This window comes from Brachyhypopomus gauderio, chromosome 10 (assembly GCF_052324685.1).
Source record: "Brachyhypopomus gauderio isolate BG-103 chromosome 10, BGAUD_0.2, whole genome shotgun sequence".
In the NCBI taxonomy this organism is placed as follows: Eukaryota; Metazoa; Chordata; class Actinopteri; order Gymnotiformes; family Hypopomidae; genus Brachyhypopomus; species Brachyhypopomus gauderio.
The window spans coordinates 23,932,370-23,957,675 of NC_135220.1; the positions used below are offsets into that span (position 1 = coordinate 23,932,370).

A 25,306-nucleotide genomic window follows, 5' to 3' on the forward strand; every position below is an offset into this window, starting at 1 on the left:
CAGATTTAATCAGTTTATTTAACACTTTCTGCACCAGAGGGGCTTTACAAACCTAGTCGGTTAAGACTGTTGACCATATTTTGGTTGTATTTCACTGTATATCCGACAGCTTTTATTTTATTTGCAAACGTGTATTCGGTAAATTAGGTTGAATTTAGGTTGCAATTACTGAACTTTCAGTTGCATTCATTCTCCAAGCAAAAGTTTGCCCCGCCCCTCCGGGTACTTCCGCTTACTCCTTGGTTTGGTTGAGACAGCAAGGCGCTTTATAGCAACTGTTGCCCTGTGATTCAGCGCCATAGTCACCGTAGTCCTGGCGACTGTAACCCACCAACAACAACAACCTCTCGCTCCATCATTACCACCTCTGCCATCCTCATCCTCATCAACACATAATTCCACACAGTCCAGGTGAATATTACAGTTGCTTGTTCTGATTTATTACAAAACACTACCTGTCTATATTTTTGCCTCGTATAAGCCTGCTAAAAAGAAAATGCAAAAGATGAATTTATTGTTTATTGGTAAAAAAAAAATATATATATATATATATATATATATTAAGCTAACCAGCTGTGCTAGTCAGTTAGCTAAGTTTGTTATCCATTTAGACATGATTTCATGATCTCTACCTAGCTAGCCGAGTTATTCGTTTCTACATATGCGTCCCTTTCGTGGCTCGCTGTTCATGTACTTTTTTTCCGAGCGGTATCCTTAGCTAAGGGCATTTTCCGCATAGCCATGGTCTAATTTGACTGTTATGCATTGTCGTTAACGATGTACATTTACCAGAAAACTAAGTATTTAATTTATAACTTTGCACGAATAGTGCAGCTAAATCATTTATGTAGGGGTCTTTGGGATTGTAGCCGTAGTGTTAGCCAAGCATCCTTTTTTTTCTTGAACCACGAAGCAGGTGTTTCGTTTCAGCTAGCCAATAGAAGTGGCCTGGTGCGAGCTAACTGCTATCTAACTGAAGTTTAGTTATTTTAGCTACGTAGCTACACAGCAAGCTAGATAAATAGTGTGTGTTGTCGGTGAATCGCGTAGTGACCTAACGAGCGCGATTTTTATTTTGACGGTTACTTTTGATTTATGCGTATTATGCTAGCTAGCCAAGTTCCCTGGTCAAGCTAACGCGGCTAGCTAAAGCACCAGAGACGCTGGCTCGTAGTTGTGGTTACTGCTAACGCTTGCTAACTAGCACAATTGTCGCTCAGGTGTCTTGGCTAGTGGAGCGGAGTCCTGAGTCAATAGGAACATTTATGGGCTGTTTTGACTATACTTTATTTAGTTTGAAATGGTGCTTAATGAACACACGACCAGACGTTGGTCCACAGTAAATTGCTGCTTGGCTACCTCACCTTTTTTTCCTATCTATTGTTGTAGCTCTCGGTGGAAAGGTGCAGCTTGATGGCTAACCCTAGCTAGCCATTTAATTAGCTCCTAGCTAGCAAGGCGAGAGTTGCACACTTGGCTAACCTTCTTTGTTACCGCCTCGGATGTTAGTGCAGCGGTACTTGTGAAACAAGCTTGCGTGTTTTATCCAGCAGGACTCCGCACTACTAAATTCCCTTTCAAACTACGTCCGAGAGGTGGAATATTCGTCCACACGAGAATCTCGCCCGAGTAGCACGCTAGATGCCCCAATACTGATTACTAATTAAGCAAGAAATCTTTTTCCGCTTATTTACACCATATAGCCGCCTTCGTGCGCCTGAAAACATTGTTATAGTAGTGTGACTATTGTCTTTACTTGTGAAATTGTGACTCAGCTTGTTTGAGTAAGTTCACCTAGAATGATGATTTTGTGTTAATCTTAACTCTAAAAATTACCCCAAAGTATGTTATAACACAAGTTATAAAACGTGATTAGTCTTAATAAAAAAAATGGTGTAATAAATGTTGAATGTTTTGTCAAATTTGACCTATATCAGTTTCCATAAATAGCCTGAGAGTCTGCCAATATCATATTTTCATTGCTAATCTTCAGATACCTATTAACAGCCTGTTTTCTGTCTGTGTGTGTTTCTTCGCCTGTTATTTTCTGATGCAACACATAGGTTCCTAGTCTACACCCCAGGGATTAAATGAGGTGCTGCATCAACATTACTTTTCCATGTGTAGAAGCTGTTGTGTCGTTGGACAAAACGTTCTGTGAAGTAACATAATATTCTAAAATGAGCTGAAACATGGTGCACATCTCATTGTGGGACTGTGTGGTCCTCACCACCGCAATCAAATTTCCCAATTGTTCTGTGTGAGCACATAACAGATATTACACGAACCGTTTTCCAATCCAAATAGTCAGTTGTCTCCCCTTTTCAACTCTGTAAACAAATTGTTGACAGTTTCTTAGAATTGCATCAGAACCCTCAGTGATATGTAACCCTGTTGTCTTCATTAGCCAGGGGAAACAGATGTGCGCCATGATTAGGTTGGTAGAACTCAACAGGTGCACTGTGGGCTTACCTGGAAGGGTTGAGTTAGTGGAGGGATCGTTCAGGCCCAGGTTTCATGCCTGTCTTTAGTGCGGGACTTCATATTCAACATTAACACTGTTTTTTTTTTCCCCTTGGAGAATGTATTGAGGTGGTGTTGGTTTTTATTCGGAGATGGCCTGAACAGGGAAGGTTACTCGCCCCTAATGCCACCGTCATGCAGCAACAAAAATAATTGTCATACAGAAGAAACATGCAAAATCAGTAGGAAAAAAATGTGGTTTGAAATTTTTTTCCTTAAGCTTTGGGGAGGAAGGAAAAATCAGTAATGGTTTAGATTTGTCTCCCCACCTTTTAGTGTCTGAGCGCTTTGGGGGAGATTTTGGTTGTCTGGTCTTCTCCCCTCCTGTCCACACCAGAGCACAGGATGTCTGAAACAGCTAGTTATCAGATCTCATTACCACTTATCTGAAGGTGGACGAGGGGCAGCCATGGGCCCGTGCCACCTGTCCTTTGTATCCTGTTCCTTTTCCAATCACTTTGAGAGACGGCCTGGGTAAATAATTCATATCCATTTTCATCGCATTTCGTCCTAAACGTACCTAAGACAGCTGCTTGTGTGTTTGTTGATTGCCACTTAATCAAGTGTTGTTTATTTTTACCCTGACGTTTCCTTGTACTTATTTTGGTGCTATTTTTAAATGGCATAGGACAGACTGGCCTGCACCATAACAGATTTTATTTACTATGTATGCAGCGAGTTCACTGTAACTCTTAATGTACTTACAACAGTGCCAGCTGCCTTGCACTTAACAGGTGTAGTTGATAGGAGCAGGACTCTCTGACATTAGATCTGATTCAGCCCGCCTGGCCCCGGGCCCAGTGATGTAACAGCGTTTGACCCAGCCTTGCCGAGAGCCCAACAGCGGCAGGCAAGCGGGGGTCGTTGATGCCGGCCTCCGTCAGGACGCGGAGGGCGGGGCGGAGGGCGGCGCTAGCCCATAGCTCATGGCCCTTTGTTAGCTCTCGGCTTTTGAGGCTCCGCTTGCTCTGCGGAGCACAGAGTTTAAGTGGGCCACAGGGGAGTGTGTGAATGCAGGGAAGGTGCAGAGGGCCCGGGGGGAGGGGGGGAGTTCTGGAGGAGCCGGGCAGGTGCCTGTTTATGGAAAGGTTTGTGACTCCTCGTCAGGCGTCTCCAGTGAGACATTATGAGGCAGGGCTCCTGAACGCAGCAGCTGGGCTTTGTTTCGTGGCTGTTCCCGCACGAGAAGTCGCCATGAAAAGCCCACAACCCACACACTTCTCTTCAGGATCAAGATTTCACCAAGTCTGTGAAACTTGACAAAATCTTCTATTTAAGTCATGGTGGTCTGCTGTGAACTGCTTTGGTGCTTGGGCTTACAGTAATGGATATATTTCAGTCTTGTAACTTCGACATTATGCACTTGTTTTTCTATCCTCTGGCCTGATGACTCGCACATGCCATGATCTCCCAAAAAGCGGCCAGTCTAATCAAGTCACTTCCACGGTCATCTGAGACTGCAACGATTAACCTTGTTCCCTTAGCGCATACACATGTCGCTGTGTAATCAGACATTAAGACAGTTTGTGTGCGTGTGTGTGTGTTTGGGGGATGGGGATGTGAAATGCACCTGAACACCACCTGCATTGTCCAGGTAAATGAGGAGTAGGAGAGGAGGAGGAGGAGGTGGCAAGCGAGTGAGTGCACAGCCTCGGGGGAGAGCCTTTCGGCTGTCAGGAGGCACGGGTATAATTAGCCAGCAGAGACCTCATGATGGAAACTTTAAGTCAGAGCTCAGGATGCAGCTGTGAAGCCTTATTCACTCTGTGTTCATGGGGGCTGGCTATCTCTCATGCACTTTCTCTCACTCTCTCCCTCACATACTCATTCACTCTCTCATTCTCTCCTGTTCTTACTTTTCTGTCTGTCTCTCTGACATACACATGCACCTTCCCTCATCTCTCTCTCTCTCTCTCTCTCTCTCTCTCTCTCTCTCTCTCTCTCACACACACACACACTCCAGACGTTCTGGTGGGTATCCGAGGAAGACCGCCCATGCTCACACTTGGTGAACGTGATCACAGAGCAGGCTGATGAATCCTGGCCACTCAAACTTTGCCGCGTGTGACTTTGCTGAGGCAGCAGCCATTTTATACCATGGTAAAAAAAAAAATGCTACAGAACACGAGACCTGACCAACAAGCCTTCTGAGCTGATTAATTATTAACTGCCTCCGTTGCCGTGGACGCTTCGACACGCTCCATTTGTTGCGTCACCGTGTCCGGAGCACGTCGAAACGAGGGGCGTACGCCGGGTTCGGACAGTTTATCCACGCCCAACTTCCTGACGAGCTCGCGGAGAACTGATTGGACACGTTCCTTTCTAAGATCTGTTTGCGTGCAGATCCGTTTCTGCCGCATCAGGTAAAACGGACAGAGGCTCAGCACCGCCAGTGCGTTATCAAGCGCAAAAGACCTGCTTCCTCTCAACAAGCTTAACGCAGCAACGCCAACTCACCAAGATGTTTGAGCGTTTGGGGGGGGGGGGGGTGTTATTGCATAGTTGTGGGCGGGGCCCAGCTGGACCAGGTGTCTCTCTACGTCACCGTCAGATGGAGCAGATGGGCACAGCCACCAGATAAGCAGTTTCTCAGGCCGGGTGCGTCCTGTTGCGTTGTCCCTCCCCCGCACTTCCAGGCTGGGCATTTGTGCTGGTGTGCTCAGGCTTCGATTTCGGTCACGAGGTCGATGCGGGACGCACGCAGCGGAGGCCAGGGGCATTTTTATATATATATATATATATATATATATATATATATATATATATATATATATATATATATATATATATATATATATATATATATATATATATAATTTGAATTTTTCGATGCAGACAGTGTCTCATGGTCGTTTTTCTCATTTCAATAAAGATGCTTTAATGATGTACCGTGGTGCAAGCCTCTGGAGCGTGTGCATGTTTTTGCGAGATGATCTGGCAACACTTTCCACTCTGTTTCTCAGGACGAACCGAACAGTCCTTTGAAATGGTTTTATTGTGCTAAACTACAGCGCCTTCGAGATAAGTAGTGCTTTATGTAAACGACAGCGCTGCTAGAAGAGGTGTGGTCAAAGGCGCTGTGTAGCCAGGGATTCGTCTGGTGGGCCGGTTCTCCTATTAACTCCCGGGGAGACGGAGACGCTTGATTGTGACTTCAGGCAGGGATGTGTTCTTTTATTCATTTCCTCAGAGGCCGTTCACAACATTAGTGTATCTTGCGGGTTCGTGTCACGACTGTGAGGCGCATAATTTGGTGAGTGACAACGGTTGTTTACACCCCCCCCTCTCCGCTCCCTCTCACGCAGGCGCCATGCAGACCCCAGAGGCGGGCGCTGATTCCTCATCTACTGTGCCCCTCCAGACCAGCGTGCCTGTGCAGCCTTCTGTCACGGCTCAGCAGGTGGCTTCTCAGGTGCCCGTCCAGCAGCAGGTGAGCACCTGCCCTCTCGCCCCAAGCCCCACCCTCTCGCCCTAAGCCCCGCCCCCTGCCACAGACTCCCCACATCAGCCGTGTTACACAACGCTCTCCCCTTTCCCCACAGGCGCAGACTGTTCAACAGGTCCAGCATGTATACCCAGCACAGGTGCAGTATGTGGAAGAGAACAGCGGCGTGTATGCTAACGGAAACATGTGAGCACATTTATTTACTTCTCAAAGCACTTCTCCACACTGCTGAAAGACTCCACTGCTTTCACTAAGGGCTTGTGAGCTCACCATAATACTGCCTGGAAAGGTTCCAAAAGGATTTTGCAAGAAACTACCTAACAAGTTTTGCAAATATTTGTTGCTGTTAGCAAGGTCAGCAGGGTGTTCGTCCAGCGAGCTCGGAGGACGTTCATTAGCACGACCAACAAGGAGCTACCGCTCAGAGCCCAGCTCGATGGTTTGTTTGGTTGCCTAGCAACAAAAGAGCCACAAATGTCCTTCCCCACGTTTGGCTGAAGTGTCCCGCAGCAGGGCGTCTCGCTGGAGGGGGTGGGGGCGCCTCGGGGGTGGTCCATCATGTAACCACGGGCGTGAGCATGGGTGAGCACTGCCACCCTCCTGGCCCTCGGGAGGAGGACAGTACATCACTGAAATGCTGGAGCCGAACCACCCCTCTCCCCAGCAGAGGCCACGCCAAAAGACCTGTCCCATTGAGTGCTTAAAAGAACTGCCACAAACTCTCCTTCCTGTGTGGGACTAAAATCGTTTATATTTAGAACGTCTCTTGGTGTCATGTTTTTGTAAAGAGAAGAAAACGATTGTCATTGTATCGAAGGCAAGCACACATTTCTAAATGACACCTTCACTTGAATTACAATTATGCTGTGATCCTCGGGTGCTCTCTGTATCCATGAAAACGGCACTTTCAAATAGACGGATGAAAGCAGACGAATCACATTGTATTCAAGTTGGGGTTTCTCCCCTGAGTTCAACAACTCCTCTCCACTACCACTAGTGCTGTCAAAATGTTGAACAAGCCCATCATAAATATTTCTGTGGATCTATAAAAACACAAACTTTAATTGAGCCCTTTAAGGTTCAACATGTATTCAATTTGTTTTATTTTTATCTCTGTAGGTCATCACAGTTGTTAGCTTAGAATGCCCAGAGATTGCTCAACTACCAGTTGTCCTAGTTAGTCTGTGAAAATGTTAGTAAATAGTCTGAAAAAGAACATTTGGCTCAAATTTTCTATCAGAAGCAGCTTAATTAGACCTGTTAACGACACCTTTTAAATGAATTGGTATGATGCAATTTAACAAATAATTCTAACTGTGCTTTGTGCGTGGTGGTCTGTCTATGTGCGTTTAAAAATTAGCCGGACGTATTCCTACTCGGAGCCCCAGCTGTACAGCCAGAACAGTGGCGGCAACTACTTCGACACGCAGGGCAGCTCCTCTCAAGTGACCACGGTGGTGACCTCGCACAGCCTGGCCAACAACAGCAACGGCAGCCTGGGAATGGGCCTGTCTGGCGGACAAATCATCAGCAGCTCGGGCGCCTATTTGATTGGGGGCAACTCTATGGACAGCCCCGCCCCTCACACCGCAGCCCAGACCACCAGGGCCTCTCCGGCCACGGTAGGTCCCGCCCCCTACCTCGGCCACCAAAGCAAAATCCCTTGTGCCGTCTCCTGCGTCTACGTCTCCTATATATATATATATATATATATATATATAGAGAGAGAGATAGATTTGAGGTAAGTAACTGCAGTGTATGATGCATAGAGATATAAACTTGTTGTAAAGTGCATAAAGTTTCCAGAGAAACAGGATGTTTCGAAGGTCCTTCAGCAGCTGAACAAGCAAAGTTCAACGAATTAATATATAAAAAAGGTGTCTGGTTCAGTTTTGACCTCTAGTGGTTAGGTATGGTAGTGTTCCGTGATGGGCCTGTGTTGCTTTGCTCTGCACCTCTTACATCTTTTGGTTTGAAAGGAATACTTCTCACAGACACACTAACGACATGCTAATAGAACAGTAATGAGGCCAATGGCTAACAAAAATCGGTGGAGTGGAGGTTAGCTGAATCACATTTTCATTATGGAGACCGTCCACTAACAGCAATACTCCTTTTTTTTTGGTGAATTATTCCTTTAGAAAGGAGCAGGTCACGTGTGAATTAGTTTGTCTGCTGTGCTGTCCTGCGCTGTGTCTGATTTGGTGGCTGGGAGGCTTGAGGTGGTTTATTTTCTGCTAATCTGTACTGATCACTGCATACCTTGGTGGTTTTCAGTATGGATGTCTGTCGCTACAGCGTTTTTATCATTTTCCCCCATCTTTTGTGTTATGATTCCCCCCTTTCTTTTTTCTTTTTTCTATTCTTTTGCTCTTTGGTCCATCAGATTGAAATGGCGATTGAGACGCTCCAAAAGTCTGAGGGTTTGTCCAGTCAGAGAAGTTCGCTGCTCAACAGCCATGTAAGTTTCAACCACGACAACAGTGCTTTCACAGTGCTCTTCTGCGTTTCCTCTCTCAGGGTGTTCCTTGCTCATTTTATGGTGGTGGGGCTTGGGCAGTGTTTCTTTTTTCCTTTGGACACTTTCCCTGTTCTCAGTCAGTTTGTAAAGTTGTACATATGGTGTAACAAACACTAAGAAGGCATTAAGAATCGCAGAGAGTAATAGGAAAGCCATGTTTTCTTAACTTCTTCCTTTTGTATGCAGATGATGTATGTCAGAAATGTAGCACTCCACGCTTGTAGACAGAGTTGACCCCAAGTGAGTGGGCTGACGTGGCGATCGGTGTGCTCTCCCCATAGCTACAGTGGCTCCTGGACAACTACGAGACGGCTGAAGGTGTGAGCCTTCCGCGCTCAACCCTCTACAACCACTACCTACGCCACTGCCAGGAGCAGAAGCTGGACCCGGTCAATGCTGCATCGTTTGGCAAGCTCATCCGCTCTATCTTCATGGGCCTGCGTACACGACGATTGGGGACCAGGTAGGACTGGACTGGACTGACCGCACAGATCTTCCCCATCCCACCCCCTGTTCACGGGTGCAGTGTCCCACCTGCTAAGCTTGGCCATGTTTTGAATGCAGAGGGAACTCCAAGTACCATTACTACGGGATCCGTGTGAAGCCCGACTCGCCACTGAACCGGCTGCAGGAGGACATGCAATACATGGCCCTGCGGCAGCAGCCCGTCCAGCAGAAGCAGAGGTGAGTGCTCCCGTTCCCACAACCTTAAACTACCGAACGATTCGTCCACGGTGTCCGCGTGTGATCCGTGCCATCCGTGCCTCCGGCAGGTTCAAGCCGGTGCAGAAGGTGGACGGCGTGTCGGGAGAGAACTACTCCAGCGGTGGGCAGCACACCCCTAGCGCCGCCGAGCAGACCGTCATCGCCCAGAGCCAGCACCATCAGCAGTTCCTCGGTAAGCCCGGGCGCTCGGTGGCACACGGCACACAAGTCACAGCTGAGAACGGCATTGACGTGTCCCCCCTGTGACCCCGCAGATGCATCTCGGGCTCTCCCTGAGTTTGTGGAGCTCGAGCTGGGAGAGAGTGGCGTGGAGGGCGTAAGCCCGGAGGATGTCAAAGCCCTTCAAGCACTGTACAGAGAACACTGCGAAGTTAGTGGCTCAAACACTCTCCCTTCAACCATCCAGCATAAACCGCTTTTAATAGCTTTGTCAGCACCATAAGCTAATGATGCTTTAACATTTCCCTTGTATACTCTCTGGGTATTCGCCTGGCTTGCTGCTGGTTGACACGTGCAGGCCATCTTGGACGTGGTGGTGAACCTCCAGTTCAGCCTGATAGAGAAACTGTGGCAGACGTTCTGGCGCTACTCGCCCTCCAACTCCATCGAGGGAGCCACGGTCACAGAAAACAGGTCAGTCGCCCCGCCGCTCAGCTCCTCCACCCATGTAACGCCGCCGCCGCAAACCACCACCACCACTAGCCGCTGGTCTCCATGGTGTGCAGTGGTGTGAGCGAGATCGAGGGGCGCCTCCCGCGGCCCAGACTGCTGCTGCTGTGCCGGAGCGAGGCCGTGCTGAAGTGGATGGGTGCCTGCGACCACCTGATGTACCAGGCCCTGGTCGAGATCCTCATCCCCGACGTGCTCAGACCCATTCCTAGTAAGCCCAAGACTCGCTTGTTTCTAAGACGGCAGGTAAATTCTCCCATTGCTAATGGCTGGCACGTTCTCCCCCTTCCACCACTTAGCAAACCTTCTGCTCCTGTCCTCCCCCCCGCCAGGTGCCTTGACTCAAGCCATCCGTAACTTTGCCAAAAGCCTTGAGGGCTGGCTCACCAACGCCATGAGCGCCATCCCCCAGAAGATGATCCAGACCAAGGTTAGCGCCGTTGATCACTGCTTGCGTTCTGTGGATTTGAGGCCCCCTGTCTCCATGGTAACCGATATTTGGTGCAGTTTAGAATGGTTCATCCAAAAGTGCCAACGTGGCCAGTGGGGAATAAAGGCAAGACGGAAGTGCTTAGGATGGCTTTGTCCGCAAAAGACTGACTCTACTTGCTCTCATTCGTGTAAAAACAAAAGAAAAACATTTACAACCCTTCAGAGGAATGTCAGAAGTCTGTAGAAGTCAAAATTGAGCGTTTTTGGAGGTGAACGTGTCCCCTTGTTCTCTGGACCAGGTGTCCGCTGTTAGTGCCTTTGCCCAGACCCTGCGCAGATACACGTCGCTGAACCACCTGGCCCAGGCGGCGCGTGCCGTCTTGCAGAACACCTCCCAGATCAACCAGATGCTCAGCGACCTCAACCGCGTGGACTTCGCCAACGTGCAGGTCCTCCTGGCCCCTCCCAATCCCCATGCTCCCTGGAAGCAGTTGTCGGGTGGACCTGTAACGCTGACCCCATGCCTGCCCCCATTTGTGTTGTGCCCTATAGGAGCAGGCCTCATGGGTGTGCCAGTGCGAGGAGGGTGTGGTCCAGCGGCTGGAGCAGGACTTCAAAGCCACGCTGCAGCAGCAGAGCTCCCTGGAGCAGTGGGCCGCCTGGCTGGACAATGTGGTGAGCCAGGTCCTCAAGCCCTACGAGGACAGGCCCAGCTTCCCCAAAGCCGCCCGCCAGTTCCTACTCAAGTGGTCCTTCTACAGGCAAGTGTCGGCACCCTCAACGGCAAACGTGCCACACCGCATCGCTTCACAAACCCCTACATCATTATTCCTCCATAAGTTCGAATGGAGTCAGACCTTTTAAATGACAACTCTGCAGTTCCTCAGCTTTAGTTGCATGTATAAAAACAGGTAGTACTGCAAGGCTGTAGGGAATATCTGAAGCAAATTCTGTCCTGAAAGACAAGTCAGGCAAGTGGTCCTGAAGTCTGGGCCATTGTGTCGTCCCACAGCTCAGAGCCGGAGGTGTTTACAATGTTTGGTTGTTGCTGTTTTCTGGTGTAGCTCCATGGTGATTCGGGATCTGACCCTGCGCAGTGCCGCCAGCTTCGGCTCCTTCCACCTCATCCGCCTGCTCTATGACGAGTACATGTTCTACCTGGTGGAGCACCGTGTTGCCCAGGCGACTGGGGAGACACCCATTGGGGTCATGGGTGAGGTAAGGAGGAGAGCCCTGCTCCTGGGATTCTGAACCCCCCACCACACTGACATGCTGGCATTGCAAACACCAAATCCTTTTCAAGAGCTTTGGAGTCACACTTGATCTGAAATGACTTTGTCTATTTATTGTTTATTATTTACTTTATATCAATTAATGCACACACTTCCACATAGCTCCTTTTCCAGAAAAGGCATTGAAAGCGAAATTTGCCCTTTAAAGTGCAAATTAGGTTTGTTTTTTTTTTTTTTTATGTATCAAAAACATTTATGAACATAGTTCTGAATATTGTAAACATTAAGGTCCAAAAACTATTTTAAAAGATTATTCATGACTGCATTCTGACATCTTGGAGATTGTCAAATTTTTCTGCAAGAAAAGGAGCTGATCAACATGTTGAGGAGTGAGACAGCTCCTCAATAATAACAATATTGCCAGCTGTTGAGAAAACTTCACAGCTTTATACTTGACGTGTCGTGACCGGCGTCCGCGCACCGAAAACGACGTAATCGCGGTGGCTCCGCCCGTGCGCTGTTGCTTTGCGAGGTCGTGCACCTCTTGAATTTTGAAACTTCGCCGCGCTTCAACGCAATGAGCAAAGTCATGTTTGCAGGGTTCATACATCTAAACAAGGTGGAATTAAAGCACATCACGCGGTATAAAACGCGAGACGTTAAAACGGTACGCATATGCGGGGAAAATTAGCCAATTTTATAGATCGATCTCAGGTTTAATAAATCGATATGGAATCATTCAAATGAAAATCGATTTGAATTGAAAAATTGATTTTTTTAAACACACCCCTACATCACACCTATGTAATGTAGTAAATCTTTTATTTACACTGAATTACCTAACCCATGCTCTGTGATGGGTTTGCATAGAGATTGAGTGTTTATAGTCATTAGCACTAATTGGTATTGGGTTTATTTTAGAGGGCGGAGTATGTGCAAGAGTGGTTTAATGATCAACAATAGAGGACGGCTATACCGCACATCACATCTCCAAGTTAATGACACAGATCTACAAGGGCTAGTGAAGAGCAACACTGAGACTGCCGCATGTTAGAACGACAGTCTTAATTATTTGTGTTTGTCTTTGTTCCAGTTTGATGAACTGAACACCATGTCACCTGCCAACATTGACAAAGGTAAGCCTAGCTTGCCAGCCTTGACTTCCTCTGCATCTTGTTGCTGCGTAGATAGAGAGCCCTGTGCAGTTAGTGGGGTGTTGATGCTGCTGTCCTTCACATTCAGAAAGTCCACCCGTAGGCTCCTCCTCACTCATAGTGCAACGCATCAACCTGGTCATGGACCCTCGTGCATAAAACATTTGTAAGAATTGTGAGTAAGATGGGGCCTCCTGTGACTGGCCCAGATTCATATACACTGTGTACACCCCAGATTTTTTGGTTCGATACAAGCATATTGGTGAATACCAATTGTTTTGTAAATTAGGCTTACGTGCACACTCATTCAAGTGCTGTAATCCGCATCCTTGAATTACACGTGACCAGCATATTGGGAAGCTCTGACTCGCTGATAAGTCCAGGTAATTCAATACGTCCATCGTGTCCAATTGAAAGAAGAAGAAGAAAAAATGTTTCAAAGCTCCTCCATGAACATCATCACCTTATAGAGTTAACTGCCTTCAACACAGCTCATTTTGTGTTCGTGTTCACAGCGGGGAGTTAGGTCCTACACAGTGTTGGCTGCAATCACATGTGCTTGTCGACATAATGTCTTCAGTGGTTAGGACCGTCCAGAAGGAATCGGTTCGTCAACAAGCTTGAATGATATAGAAATAACACAAAAATAGGGTGGGGGGAAAACCTCAATAAACACCTACGAATACTAGCTCAAACAGGAGGTCTTCTGTCAACAAAGCTTACGTGGCCTGCACCAACACCTCGCCAGCATCACTGGGGAAAGCTGTTTGCTGGACTTAATTCCCGATGACAGCAGTAGGCGGAAATTATCATGCATTGGGTAATTTAGGCTAAAAGAGCTATTCTAAGTTTGTAATATTGTAATGCATTTGAGTTGTTATTATTATTATTTGCTTAGAATATTTGAACTAAATATACAAAAGATAAATGGTTTGGTCAAATCAAACACTTTTACACTGTATATATTTGTTTTTTTTAAATAGAGTAACACGTTTATTTCTAAGATCAAAACTGTCCACTCACGTGCTAACCCGTTTGTATAAAAATGTCGTCATGTTAGTTGACAGAACAGACTTGAATGTCTTTCAGAGATTATGCATATTTTACATATGGTCGGGATCAGCTGCCAGTCAGGTCTGCACTTCTGAGAATGTTGAGACTACAATCCTTTCATGAGCGCACAGGCATTTCTTTCCGAACGATTTTATATGATTTTATATTCGTTCTGCTTGCGTTCCTCCCTTTGCCGTTGGTTTTGGGTAGTAAAGCACTGTGTGGACGGCGGCCCAGACGGAACCCAGAGTGGCCGGAGACTGAGGGACGTACTCTTGTCTTCCAGATGAGGTGAGCGAGATGGACAGCGACCTGGACGAGGACATGGAGGAAGCGGAGGAGCCACTGGCCAAGCGCGAGAGGGCGGAGGCAGAGGTCATCCAGGTGCTGCACGTGGGGGCCGTGGAGGATTGTGGCGGCGCCGTGGTCGGGGTGGTGCAGCAAGGCATGCTGGGCGTAGCCACGCCGTCCGCGGGCCACGCCGAGCACGCCCTCGGCCCCGCAGCCACCGCCAGCACCATCCGCCACTGCAGTGGCGCTGGGAACGCCTACGCGTCAGTGTGATAGGGCAGAGGCCGCACCCTCCATCTCCTTAACTTATTCTGTCCGTTTTTTTCCTCTCCAACGTGACGCACCCCTTCACTTCTGTTTTACCCACAGTCACCCTCAAACCCCATCATATTTTATCTCTTGGTGTATAAATCATTCTGTCACACTCAGCAGAGCTGGACCCCACACACACACACACACACACACAAAACACTACCCATGATTACAAGCCCAATGCTGAACTGATCCTTCTGCACCAGCTCAAGTCCTTTGTTGTCACACATATGCACCTAACCATTGGGAACAGCTTTTTCTAAGTTGGAGCAACCCTTGAAAGAGAGAAGGTGCTGAGAGTTGATGTTTGTGGTTGTGTTGATAGGAGTACTGAGTTTTTAAATCTTATTCTTTTTAATGACTAAGAGCTCAAATTCAAGCCACTAGCTCCCTGAGGAAAACAGAAAAAGTAATCACTGTTTGATTCTGGAAATTTATTTTTTACTTAATGTGTCACTTTTCTATTTATTTGTACTATTGGTCATTGTTTACGATTTTCTATGTGGCTTTGTGTTGGAGTGGGAAATATTGCTGTATACTGTGCTGCTATAACCTCAGGCAGGCTGGAATCTCGGAACCTCTCGAGCTTGCTTCTTTATCGGACTGTACTTTACACTGGAGTGTTCCCCTTGCCTTGTTTGTGGAATTAGTTGCTTGTTAGCTTTCGAGAGGATTCCTTTTACGTACACTACATATACAGTACATACTTGTTGTGGGGTTTTGTAAAAAACAAAAACAAACAAACAAAAAAACATTTTCTTTCTTTTCTCTGATTGGACCAAAAACAGGAACGAGTGGCGGTTGGCTGTTCCAGGCTGTTGTAAAGCTTTGTTTCCTTTCTCACCTGTGCCGTGTTGTAAAACAGAGCGAATGTCAGGGATTTAATGTACCTCGGGTTCATCATAGTGCCTTAACCCAACAACAGCTTCTCGTTTTGTCTAGGCTGTCATACTGAGAGGGGCCAGTTCCTATTGTAGTAGAAAGCACACTGCCGGCGAATAGTCATTGCTAGATAGCCCGACGCCTGGTCTCTGAAACTGGCTTCGTGACTGTGGACGTGTGGTCTATTATCAGTGAGCGTAAATGTAGTTCTGGGTTGTGGCCTGACTACTCACGAGTGCAGTTGCAAAGCCTTTTTTTCTTTTTTTTGTGGTACGACGTGTCTTTGTTGTTTCACTGCTCTAGGTCTATTCCCTCCATTGGCTGAGTGAGGGAGTTTGCGCATGGGTGCGCGAGCGTGAGTGTGTGCATCTGAGGGCTGGAATCGAGCCGAGCTGTATTCTGTTGATCGTTAGCTTGTTTACGTGGAACCGTCACCCTACCTCACACCAGCTGTGCCAGCCCTTGGCCATGTGCCCTGCAGTTTAGATATGTAACGTTCTTGTCTCCACTCTGATTCTGTCCAGATTCACATCACACCATCATTCCATTTGTTAAGACACTGGATATCTGTATAGAGGACCAAAAGTTGCTGTTTGCTATGATTCAATGACATATTATATTGCTCTAAATATATATAAATCAATTCCAACATTTTCTGTGCGGTAGAGCTGGTACTAAGCAGGTGGTATTGTTTTTGTAGCCCTTCTATTGATTGGTTGATCCATTAACATTGACTGTGAACACGGAGAGGGATGTTAGTTTAATTTGCCAGGTTATTCATCATAAATCGGAGAGCAATTAGGACCGATGTTTGGGGTTTTTTCTTCTCCCAGTGAAAATAGGACATTTAGTTGGCTTTCTCTCTGGCCAGTGGTGCTGGTTATATAACAGACTACTCTTCCCCTAGGACTTGTACTCATTACTGATTTGCTGTCATGTAATGGGGGGGAACACACTGGAAAACCACACTGTCTTCACTACTGATTTAGTTTTCTTCTAGATTTAGGTAACTTTCCAGACATTTTAGTTTTGTCATATTTTTGATTGATGTTTACATTTCTCAATTATGCCTGACTACATATTTTGAAGTTTTCTAGAGGGAGATGATCCCCCAAGCCTAACATACTGAAGACACACCTACTGAAATCAGGCTATGGCTGAATCATGGTCTTGATTAGAAAAATGCCTGGAATATTTCTGTTCACATAACTGATTATCATGACTGTTTATAGGAGTGCAATCTGTGAAATGTAATAGAAAACTTTGTCAACCATAATGAGCTGTTCACAACTTCTGAAAACAACTGCTACAGCTGATAAAAAACTGAAGTTTTATGTAATTGTCATTTCTGCCACCTCGTCCCAGCGTAATTGCGTTTTAGGTTTGTTTCTCTGTATGGGCGTGTCACGTTGTATCCTCTTGTGCCTGGAGTAAGTCCATCTCTTAGCTATTGGTTAGTTCTAAATGAAAGTGCTTTTTGGTCTTGCATGCCTTTTGATTGTGCTGCTATATCACGTTTCTCGGTTACTTTCTGACCATGCCACAGTAGACGACCCTGTGCTTTTGTGATCATTCCAAACGATGTGGCGGCTGTGGTCTTTCCTTTTTATTTTGCGCCAAAAAAAAAGAGATTCATACCGTTTTAATTCATTTTGGACACTTAATTTTTACTTATGACCCCAGCTGGCCTATCTTATTTTATGTATTACTGAACACTTGCTAGCTTTGGTCTGAATCCTAAATTATCTTTTCTGTCAACAAAGAATGGTGCATATCGGTGCAAAGCAGTGAATGGAATACAACACGACATATTAACATATCAAACCCCTGAGCTACTGCAAACAGGAGAGAGAGAGAAGCATCTCTTTAGCCAGGCAGCTTCACTGACCAGAGACTTCAGTGCCTTTTGATTTCACCAAGACCTCCAGCACCAGAGGACTCTCGATGACGGACTGATCGGCCGCCCCTGCAGTACCGTGACGAGCGGAGCGGGCGGCTGCCCGTCAGGTCTCGGCGGGCCGCTCCAAGCGAGGTCCACCCTTAGCCGCGGTTCAGGTTTCCCCGCCACCCTCGAGGAGCCGTCCCTTCGACTCCCACCTGCCACAGATATGCACGTACGCCGACAGGCACGCGGCTTCACCTCTCCGTTGCGGTGACTGATAACTGTGGGGTTTTTGTACGGATCTTTTAACATAGGAAGTTATGACGTAAGTAGAACTGTATTGGGATTTCACCAATCGGAACGCTGCACTACCATAGTCATCACGCTGTTGTTTTTTTTTCTTCCCTCCCTCTTTCTATTGTACGTAGAGTGAAGTGCTTGTTTTGTTTCTGTATGTTCTGGAGATTTTTTTTATGCTTTTGGGATATTTTTAAAGTGCCATTTGACAGTTTACTTAGTGAGTCGTGGCCTGTTGTAGCGCGTCCTAATGCAAGCACAAGCATTGTGGTACTTCCGAGCGGCTTGAGGCAAGGTCTGCTCGGAAAAGCAGTCTTAGTTGTAAATATCGAAATAAAACGCAAGGTTATTTATTTGCCCTCTTTCGTTAAGCGGTTTAATGACAGATATGGTTGAAAGTGTACATTGTGGTTCTTCTCCCCCCCCCTCCCCCCTCCCCCCTCCCTTTTTGGACGATGTATTGTACTCTACATATACAGTATGTATGACCCTTTTCTCCCCTTTTCTTTTTTGTGTGTTTCAATTTCTCTTAGTAAATTATATTCTCTGAAAAACTGGTGAGAGCTAACCAATATGTGTAGAGTGATTTGTATTGTGTATTTTACATGAAGGATAACAAAACTGGGGAACTTTTATATTTATAAAGGCATATATTAACATTTAGTGTGTCATTCTGAGGAAAAGATAGGAAATATCCAAGACACATGTAGTTTGTTTTTTCTGAATATTTCAGACTTGAGCTCAGGCTAGCTTATTAGTGTTGTTTACTTACTTGTGGCTTGTCTTTCAATTAATAAACCTTTTTCTTGTTGAAAACAACTTGCCATCAATGTCCCCATCAATGTGGATTATCAAAAAGCAAACAGCTTCATCTCACCAAATGTTTATTGCGCTTGTGCAGACTTGTTTTAAAACACCCGGACTGTGATAATCACAACTATCAGTACGGTAGTCTTTTGAAAAGTAGCCAAAGACAATTCTTAAGCATGTTATTTTAACCTCAGTTGAGGTGCCTTAACCGCATGTTAGTCGAGCCTCATTTACTGGCGCACCCCTGGGCTCGGGACATTTTAGTATCAGTAAAGCGCAGAAAGTATGATACTGGGGAGTTTAATGAATATGTAATGATCCCCAAAAAACAGACATGACTCAATTGAAATATTTGAGGCTGTTCATTAATTGTTAAAACTGATCTATCAGAAAGAACAAAGATCAAGTTCGTGTGTTGCTATTTAAATTTAATTTACTACCCATAAAACAGTTCTGATTTTTCAGACTGCGTATAATAAAAGTAGCAAAGAGGAAAGCAAGTCGGCGGTGATCCGTGCTCGAGCACAGACCCTGCTGAAAGGATTGTCTAAACACTTAGCGTCCGATTCCTCAGTCAGCGTGTAGCTAAAGCAGGAGAACACTGCCACGAGTTCTGGGTAATACCGATGTTCTTCTCCCTATATTTTCATATGGCTTTCAGTGTTCACAGAAACAAGTGCCCGTGCTCCCGTTCAAACCTCATCGGTACATAAGTGGAATTTATTTCATCTTTCGTCGAGAACCCTGAACTTCCTACAGTGCCAGAGAATGAAGTTACGCTATGAAACTGACCGTTTCCCCTTATTGCGATATCTTTGTAGTCTTCCTCAAAGGAATCAAGTTCATACGAGACTGGGGAAGCAACACGGGCCCTTAGAAGTGCAGTTACACAGTACATTTTGGGTAAGACATTTTTAACAAACATGTATGGAGGGAGAACAGCTGGAGATGAAGGCGGCAAAGTGTTAATGCGTCTGCGCCACATCTCCAGGTCTCTCGTCAGAGGTAAGGCCTGGTTACACTAACACCAATAGGCTGATTTCATCACCATGTAAAAAGATGGAGATGGGGTGTTGATAAAGTGCTAGAATAAGAGGGAATTGCATTTAACTACAAGAAAAACTATTTTGAAGGTTTTTCTTTATTGCCTATCCAGCTGAGGTTGAACTTGCCTTGCCGTAAGCACTGTACATCTTAAAGATGAGTCATGAAGATTCCTCATCAAATCAAGCCCTTTCCTTATCCCTGCACAAGGAGTTTGTCAGTTTATGCATCCAGCACTAGCCAATGATGCAGAAACCATTTAAAGTCTGTCACCTGGTCCAAAATTTAAATGCTACATGATTTGTGAGATGAGCTAGAGGCTTGCCTGGTTTGTAACTCGTTCCTACTGAGCAAACGTTTAAACCATTTGTGCAGACTTCGGCAAAACAGGACTTCAAAAATTACAGCCATATACAGTCTGAAACTGCAGATGGCTTTAAAATACATGACCATCACAGGCCTAGTTCCAGCACAGGTGATTATAGTAATACGCAGATCAGTAACTTTATGGCTGACTAATGTCATTATTATAATTCATAAAATACTTGCCTGAAAAGAACTGATTATCATCTGATGGCTTAAACTTGTCCCTGAATACTAGAGGGGGAATAAAAAACAAAGTTCCACACCACGGAGTGTGACCACCTGAACGAACATTCAGAAGAACCAGCGGACAGAAACGGCACCGCTTAGAGTCATAATTAGGCAAAACGTCTGCGCGTGAAGACTTGAATAAACGTTTAAACCACAAACTGCTGCATCACACCACGTTTCAGGCTCGGTGTTTGCCATGTTGTTTTAGGCTCCTTCCCACACGTCAATAATAATGTAGGAACCTCAAATAGGGGGGAAACTATATGAAGCCAGCGACCTCCTACGATTAAGCGTGGGTCTTAACGAGGGCGGCCACTTTCACCTCACCTTTGAGGTTTCACAGGGTGATACTGCTGAGCTCTGTACACCTACATCCGTCGCATTAAACTGTGAATGCGCTGGACTGGGTGAAGATTTGAAACGGGGGAAGAAAAAAAAAAACACACGAAAGGACAAACACGTGCTCTCAGTTCAGTGCCTGGATGTTGTAAGAGGGGGGGCAGGAGACTTGCCCCCTCAATCCAGCGGCTGGGGGTCAGCGATGGGCATGGTGTGCAGCACCTCGTCCAGGAGCTGCAGCGCTCTGTGCAGGTGGATCTCGATCCAGCATGGCGTCTCCTTGATGCTCTGCCTGGGGTAGTCGGGCCCCCAGCCCTTCACGAAGCTCATTCGCAGGATGCACAGACGACGCAGGTCGTCCACGCCGATGCCGGCGGCCGCCGACAGACCTGGGGGGGGGGGTGCGCAACAGAGTTGGCACGGGTCAAGACGAGATCGCTTGCTTTCTCGCACGCATCCACAAGCAGAGATTAGAGGTATGCGCGCTGGAGGAGGTACGTGTTGGAGGACGGGGGGGGGGGTGGCATACTCACTGATTGCGGGCGCGATGCCCCCCACCGAGCCGGGCCCCGGGATGTTACCGGCGACGGCGGCCGCCTGCGCGGCTGCGGCCGCCTGTGCCGTCGCTGCCTGTTGCTGCATCTGCCGGTGACACTGTCTCAGGTCGAACACCTGCGGCGGACGAAAGCGGGCGGGTGAGCCAGGCGCCGCGTGCAGTGGGGGCCCCGCCCGCAAACACCTGAACGTCAGCCTCACCTTGATGTACGCGCTGGGGTAGATCTTGTGCACTGCGTCGCCGGGGGCGCGGCCCGCCTCCCGGTCCAGGTAGTAGCTCTGCACGAAGACGGCGTGGTCGCTGAGGCAACGCACCCACACATCACCCTCGCCTCTGCACTCCAGCTGCACGCCTTTCCCGATGTGCAGCCTGTGGAAAGGGGCGACAGGGTGAGCGCTCAGGCCCTCCCCTTCCAGCCTTGAGGGGGGGGGGGGGAACCACGCCTCCCAACCTCACCTAGCTCTCTCGATGGCGTCAGTCCGGTGGACGTTGCTCAGCTGGCCCAGGCAGAAGCGGTCGCCACCGGACGGGTCCACGTATCCGTCCACGGTCACCACGGGGCAGTTCGAGGGGACCTTGAAGGTTTCCCCAACTTGCACGTCCATCTCGAAGTAGGCAATGGAGCACCAGTACTCTGGAGCTGCGAGAGAACGCGCACGTTTCAGCGATGGACCGGAGGTGCACGTCTCGCTTTACGGTGACCATGTGGAACTGAAACCTGGACAAAAAGAGAGCGAGGCCGGCCGATCCTTACCTGGGTGGTTGGAGATGGGCGGCTGGAAGGCCATGTCGTTATGCGCAGACCCTGAGGGACCAGGAAACACAAATGACTGAGATAAAGCAAGACTAGATCTCAGCTGCCATGTGCTGCTATTAGAAAGCCCGACTCACAGTAGTGCGCTGGGTGGTGCATCGGCGGATGGTGTTGGAGGTGGCCGTTCTGATGGTGAGGCACTCCGGCCGTAAAACTGCCGCTCCTAGTCCAGGTGGGCGTGGCGTCTAAACGGGCGGAGACAAAACAAAAACACGGGGCCTTCAGCGCAACAGACCACGCCCATCTTTCCTCATTTCTGCGTTCCCTGCGGCAACGATCGTTCGGATTTTTTTTATCCGCAAAGAAGTGGAAGGAAGGAGGGGGGGGGAAGAGTGGTGGGGAGGTAGAAGGGTGGGGGGGGTTTAGGCGATGCTGAAAAGCTCTCCAGCTCCGAGAGCAAGGACGCCCCGGCGAGGGGGCAGCAGGTGGAACGCAAGCTTACTGTGGTGGTAAGTGGAGGGCTGGCCGGGAGAGAAGCCATTCTGCTGTGTGCCCTGCCCTGTGTCTGCTGCAATCTGTAGCAGACCCTCACCGCTATGGCTCCCTGAGAGAAGACTACTGGTATGAGCTGAGAAGACAGAGGGGAGACGTTCAGGGTTGGGAATGCATGCACGCACGCACACACACACACGCACGCACCCACCCACGAATCATTAACATCAATAACACCACCTCTCTTCATGAGAAAGCTTTTCAGCATGACCTGACTGACATGAAAGACCAAAATGAAGGCCTCTCGGAGGACATTTTCGAGGTCTCACTTGTAGATCCCACCGCAATGCTGGAGAATGCAGAAGCTGAGCTACTGCCCTCCGGTGGCGGGAGCAGGGCAGGGCTGCTGAAGGCCTCCTGGGCCACAGGTCTGGACGGTGGGTGCTGGATAGTCTGGATGTGGCCCTCAGCACTGGGTAAAGATGATGGGCAATCGTAGTCATACTCATCTTTGACCATGAGACCAGGTGGACCTAGATTAGAAATAAATCTAGATTAGTACTGACCTGCCATGAAACCTATAAAGTTAAACTGGGCAGCTAAGATGTGTAGCAAACAGTAAATATCCTGCTCACCAGAACTTGACAGCGTGAGTCCGGACAGGTCTGCCGAAAGAAAAAAAAATTGTGGAAACATGTAGAGACGAGACAAATAAGGTCACATGGTTAAACCGTGAAACCTGACTGACCTATCCCTGGGGACACCACCCGCTCGTAATGGTAAGGGTTAACGCAGACGCTGTCACACTTCAGGTCAAAGGCAAACTGGCAGTATTTGACATGTTTCAGCTCGTTTTTGTGCAGGTCCGGCCAACGCCACAGTCGCGCATAGATCACGTGTGGGAAGCCCTTTCGTCCAGCCACCTGAATGAAAAACAGGATATGGGGGAGGAGAGAGATTCAGCCTGACCAATGACCCATGGATGGATACGCTCAAATTCTGTAAGCCCTGATGTCGTGACTGTCACACCCAATTGAAATTGTTAAATTTCTACCATTTCAGTTCGTTCAAAATGCTATCAGGTGGACTTACATCATAGGGAGGAACATGAAAACGAAATGTCTAAAGCCACCTGTAACCCATACCAAGAGGAAGTACACCCATAAAATAAAGGTGTACAATTAAAACAAATGGATATGGGTAAATAAAAAAATACAAGCAAAGGGAAACCTTTACTGGCCAGGTAATTAAATTTAATTAACCTGTCTCCAAAACAAATTAGCTATACAATACTTAGTACAGTCATGCTCTTCTGCAGACCTGTGTTTGCCATGCCGAACTCCACCATACCTGAAGGCGGCCGTCCAGAGTCCGCTGGATGGTGACGCACTTGCTGGGATGGGCCCCGTTTGTGGTGATAGCGGTGATGAGGGAGTCGAGCTCATCTTTTTTCTCTTTGAGTTTTTTAACCAGGCTTTCAATGGCCCGTTTGGCGAAGGTCTCACTCTCACCGCCTTGCCTGTGACACATCAGACTGTGCACTATGCTGAGGCAGGCGTCGTTACTGGTCGGTGTGTTCGTGACCGACATACTGGCCAAGCTCTCGTCTCCCACCTTCACGTCTCAGCAGATGATCACACACAGGGATTTGGTCTGTCCATTCACCTGAACTAAAAACATAACAGAATGCAAGTCAGCAATCTCTTTAACTTCGACGTCAACTAGCTGCAATTAACAAACTTACCGTTATCGAGATTTACCTTGCACCTTAAAAGATAAATACTAGCGCATATTAATGCAATAATAATGCATATTTTTGTGAAACTAAATAGCCACTCGAGGCGCTCACGGCGTTACATGCGGAGTCGCCAGTCACTTTTAACATTTATGAACGTCAAATTGACTTTCGTAGATAATTATACATCAGTACATGTAATATTATTAATACACCGTAAACTGAACTTGTCGTTTAAGTAGGTAGGACGTGTTAAACGTCCTCACAACTTCACAAAAAAGCGAATGTTCCGTGTCTTTAGACTTAAAATTATAAGTACTAAAACACTTTTTATACTAGTGTGGTTTTGTAAAGCCAAGCGAGGCAAAGTACATTGAAAACCAAACACACTCTCACAACTACCAGCGGACTCCGTGGTCGTCTTACAGTAGCTAGAACATTATTTAACTATATTTACACAACTTACCCGGCTAGCTAGTTGCTGGCTTTGACATCCAGCAAGCGAACATAGTTTAATTTAGTCTAGTTTAGTTATGTGCGACCAATGTAGGTTAGTTAGCTACGCATCGGCTACGGTTAACTAGCTACCAACTACGGAAACTCTGGGCTGTGTAGCTAGCGACCAAACATCGACCACTCGGCTAACGCGAGCTGGCCGCTAGCTATAAAGTTATCACCACTGACATTTGTACAGACTCCGCAGCGTAGACAGCGCAGTGCCCGAAGTACAGAAACGATACCTCACGATTCACTGTTGGGCGAACAAGTTAGGTGAGCGGCTAGGCAGACGTGGTATCTTGATAGCTGTGTTCACTCCAGTTCGCGTTAGCCCGTTAAAACCAACAGACTTAACTATGCTAAGCTAGGCTAAGCTAAGCTAACGATGCGCTTTCTGGTTTTTTTCATCCGAGTTCCAACTTCCAACCGGAGTATCTGTTGCTAGACCGTAACGCGGAGATATCAGAGACCCTACGTGTGTCAAAACTACAGAGAAAGTAACTACCAAAACATTCAAAATAACCATTTAACACAAATGTGTAAATAAGTAGTAGGCTGAACAAAAATAAACAATTTTTTAGTCCTGATGCACCATCTTACGCCCATAGACTGCTTTGATTTCGTAGCTAGCAATATGGCGAGTCGCGCATGGGCACGAAGCTACCCAGATGGAAGCGAAGACGACACACAACTACGGGGCTGCGAGAGTAAAGGCAGCCGACGGCCACTGGGGGGCGCCCGTGTGCCGTTGACGAGAACGCGCCTGCAACGCGACGATCCCGCGGTCCGCGCGCAATGTCTGTCGACGCGCTCGGTGCTCGTTATTAACTTTATAAGACCACCTGTCCCGTGACCTCTTTGAACATAACTGTAGCTACTTAGTCTACTGCACCCTGAAGTAAGTGATGCCACCGTAGTCCTGAAGAAAAAAACATATAAACATTTGCGTTTAAAAAAACATTAGCGTTGTATTGGTGTCATTCAGATTTCGTAGACATAGTGTAATCGCATAGATGTTTGCTTGAATGGTGGTTTATATTTAAACTCAGGCATTTGTATTAAAAT

At 47.2% G+C, this 25,306-nt stretch overlaps 2 protein-coding genes across 10 annotated transcripts; one reads left to right on the forward strand and one right to left on the reverse strand.

Annotated features, from left to right (window-relative positions):
* Positions 1-252: 252 nt before the first annotated feature.
* rfx3 (regulatory factor X, 3 (influences HLA class II expression)) lies at positions 253-16,850 on the forward strand. 4 transcript variants are annotated; one of them, XM_077020582.1, is made up of 17 exons: positions 254-411; positions 5,829-5,953; positions 6,066-6,154; positions 7,329-7,590; positions 8,355-8,429; positions 8,771-8,952; positions 9,054-9,173; positions 9,263-9,387; positions 9,470-9,585; positions 9,733-9,848; positions 9,941-10,095; positions 10,217-10,314; positions 10,616-10,765; positions 10,869-11,077; positions 11,381-11,534; positions 12,642-12,684; positions 14,042-16,850. In XM_077020582.1, exons 2-17 carry the CDS (start codon positions 5,834-5,836, stop codon positions 14,317-14,319), a joined length of 2,292 nt encoding a protein of 763 aa, XP_076876697.1. In that variant the 5' UTR covers positions 254-411; positions 5,829-5,833; the 3' UTR covers positions 14,320-16,850. The 4 variants fall into 4 exon arrangements, 3 of the variants coding, with proteins under 3 accessions (XP_076876698.1, XP_076876699.1, XP_076876697.1); XM_077020583.1 differs by lacking the exon at positions 8,355-8,429 and having other exon boundaries at positions 253-411; XM_077020584.1 differs by lacking the exons at positions 10,616-10,765; positions 10,869-11,077; positions 11,381-11,534; positions 12,642-12,684; positions 14,042-16,850 and having other exon boundaries at positions 253-411; positions 9,941-10,130.
* A 1,029-nt stretch (positions 16,851-17,879) lies between these two features.
* smad4a (SMAD family member 4a) lies at positions 17,880-24,932 on the reverse strand. 6 transcript variants are annotated; one of them, XM_077020586.1, is made up of 12 exons: positions 24,428-24,932; positions 23,359-23,678; positions 22,757-22,931; positions 22,644-22,673; positions 22,338-22,541; positions 22,019-22,144; positions 21,652-21,761; positions 21,517-21,574; positions 21,219-21,402; positions 20,963-21,131; positions 20,740-20,878; positions 17,880-20,595 (listed from the first exon to the last, which is right to left on the reverse strand). In XM_077020586.1, the coding sequence occupies exons 2-12, from the start codon at positions 23,596-23,598 to the stop codon at positions 20,384-20,386; spliced, it is 1,647 nt and encodes a 548-aa protein (XP_076876701.1). In that variant the 5' UTR covers positions 23,599-23,678; positions 24,428-24,932; the 3' UTR covers positions 17,880-20,383. The 6 variants fall into 6 exon arrangements, with proteins under 6 accessions (XP_076876701.1, XP_076876700.1, XP_076876703.1 ...); XM_077020585.1 differs by having other exon boundaries at positions 24,484-24,930; XM_077020588.1 differs by having other exon boundaries at positions 21,517-21,567; positions 21,654-21,761; positions 24,484-24,924.
* Positions 24,933-25,306: the final 374 nt, after the last annotated feature.

Excerpts from the sequence above, each read along its gene's own strand:
- smad4a (XM_077020586.1), bottom strand. The coding sequence starts at position 23,598 with ATGTCGGTCACGAACACACCGACCAGTAACGACGCCTGCCTCAGCATA. Across the intron at positions 21,403-21,516 it reads GCCCATCTCCAACCACCCAG|CTCCAGAGTACTGGTGCTCC; the intron begins GTAAGGATCGGC and ends GTTCTCTCGCAG. Across the intron at positions 20,596-20,739 it reads GGGCATCGCGCCCGCAATCA|GTCTGTCGGCGGCCGCCGGC; the intron begins GTGAGTATGCCA and ends CCCCCCCCCCAG.
- rfx3 (XM_077020582.1), top strand. The coding sequence starts at position 5,834 with ATGCAGACCCCAGAGGCGGGCGCTGATTCCTCATCTACTGTGCCCCTC. Across the intron at positions 9,388-9,469 it reads GCACCATCAGCAGTTCCTCG|ATGCATCTCGGGCTCTCCCT; the intron begins GTAAGCCCGGGC and ends GTGACCCCGCAG. Across the intron at positions 12,685-14,041 it reads ACCTGCCAACATTGACAAAG|ATGAGGTGAGCGAGATGGAC; the intron begins GTAAGCCTAGCT and ends CTTGTCTTCCAG.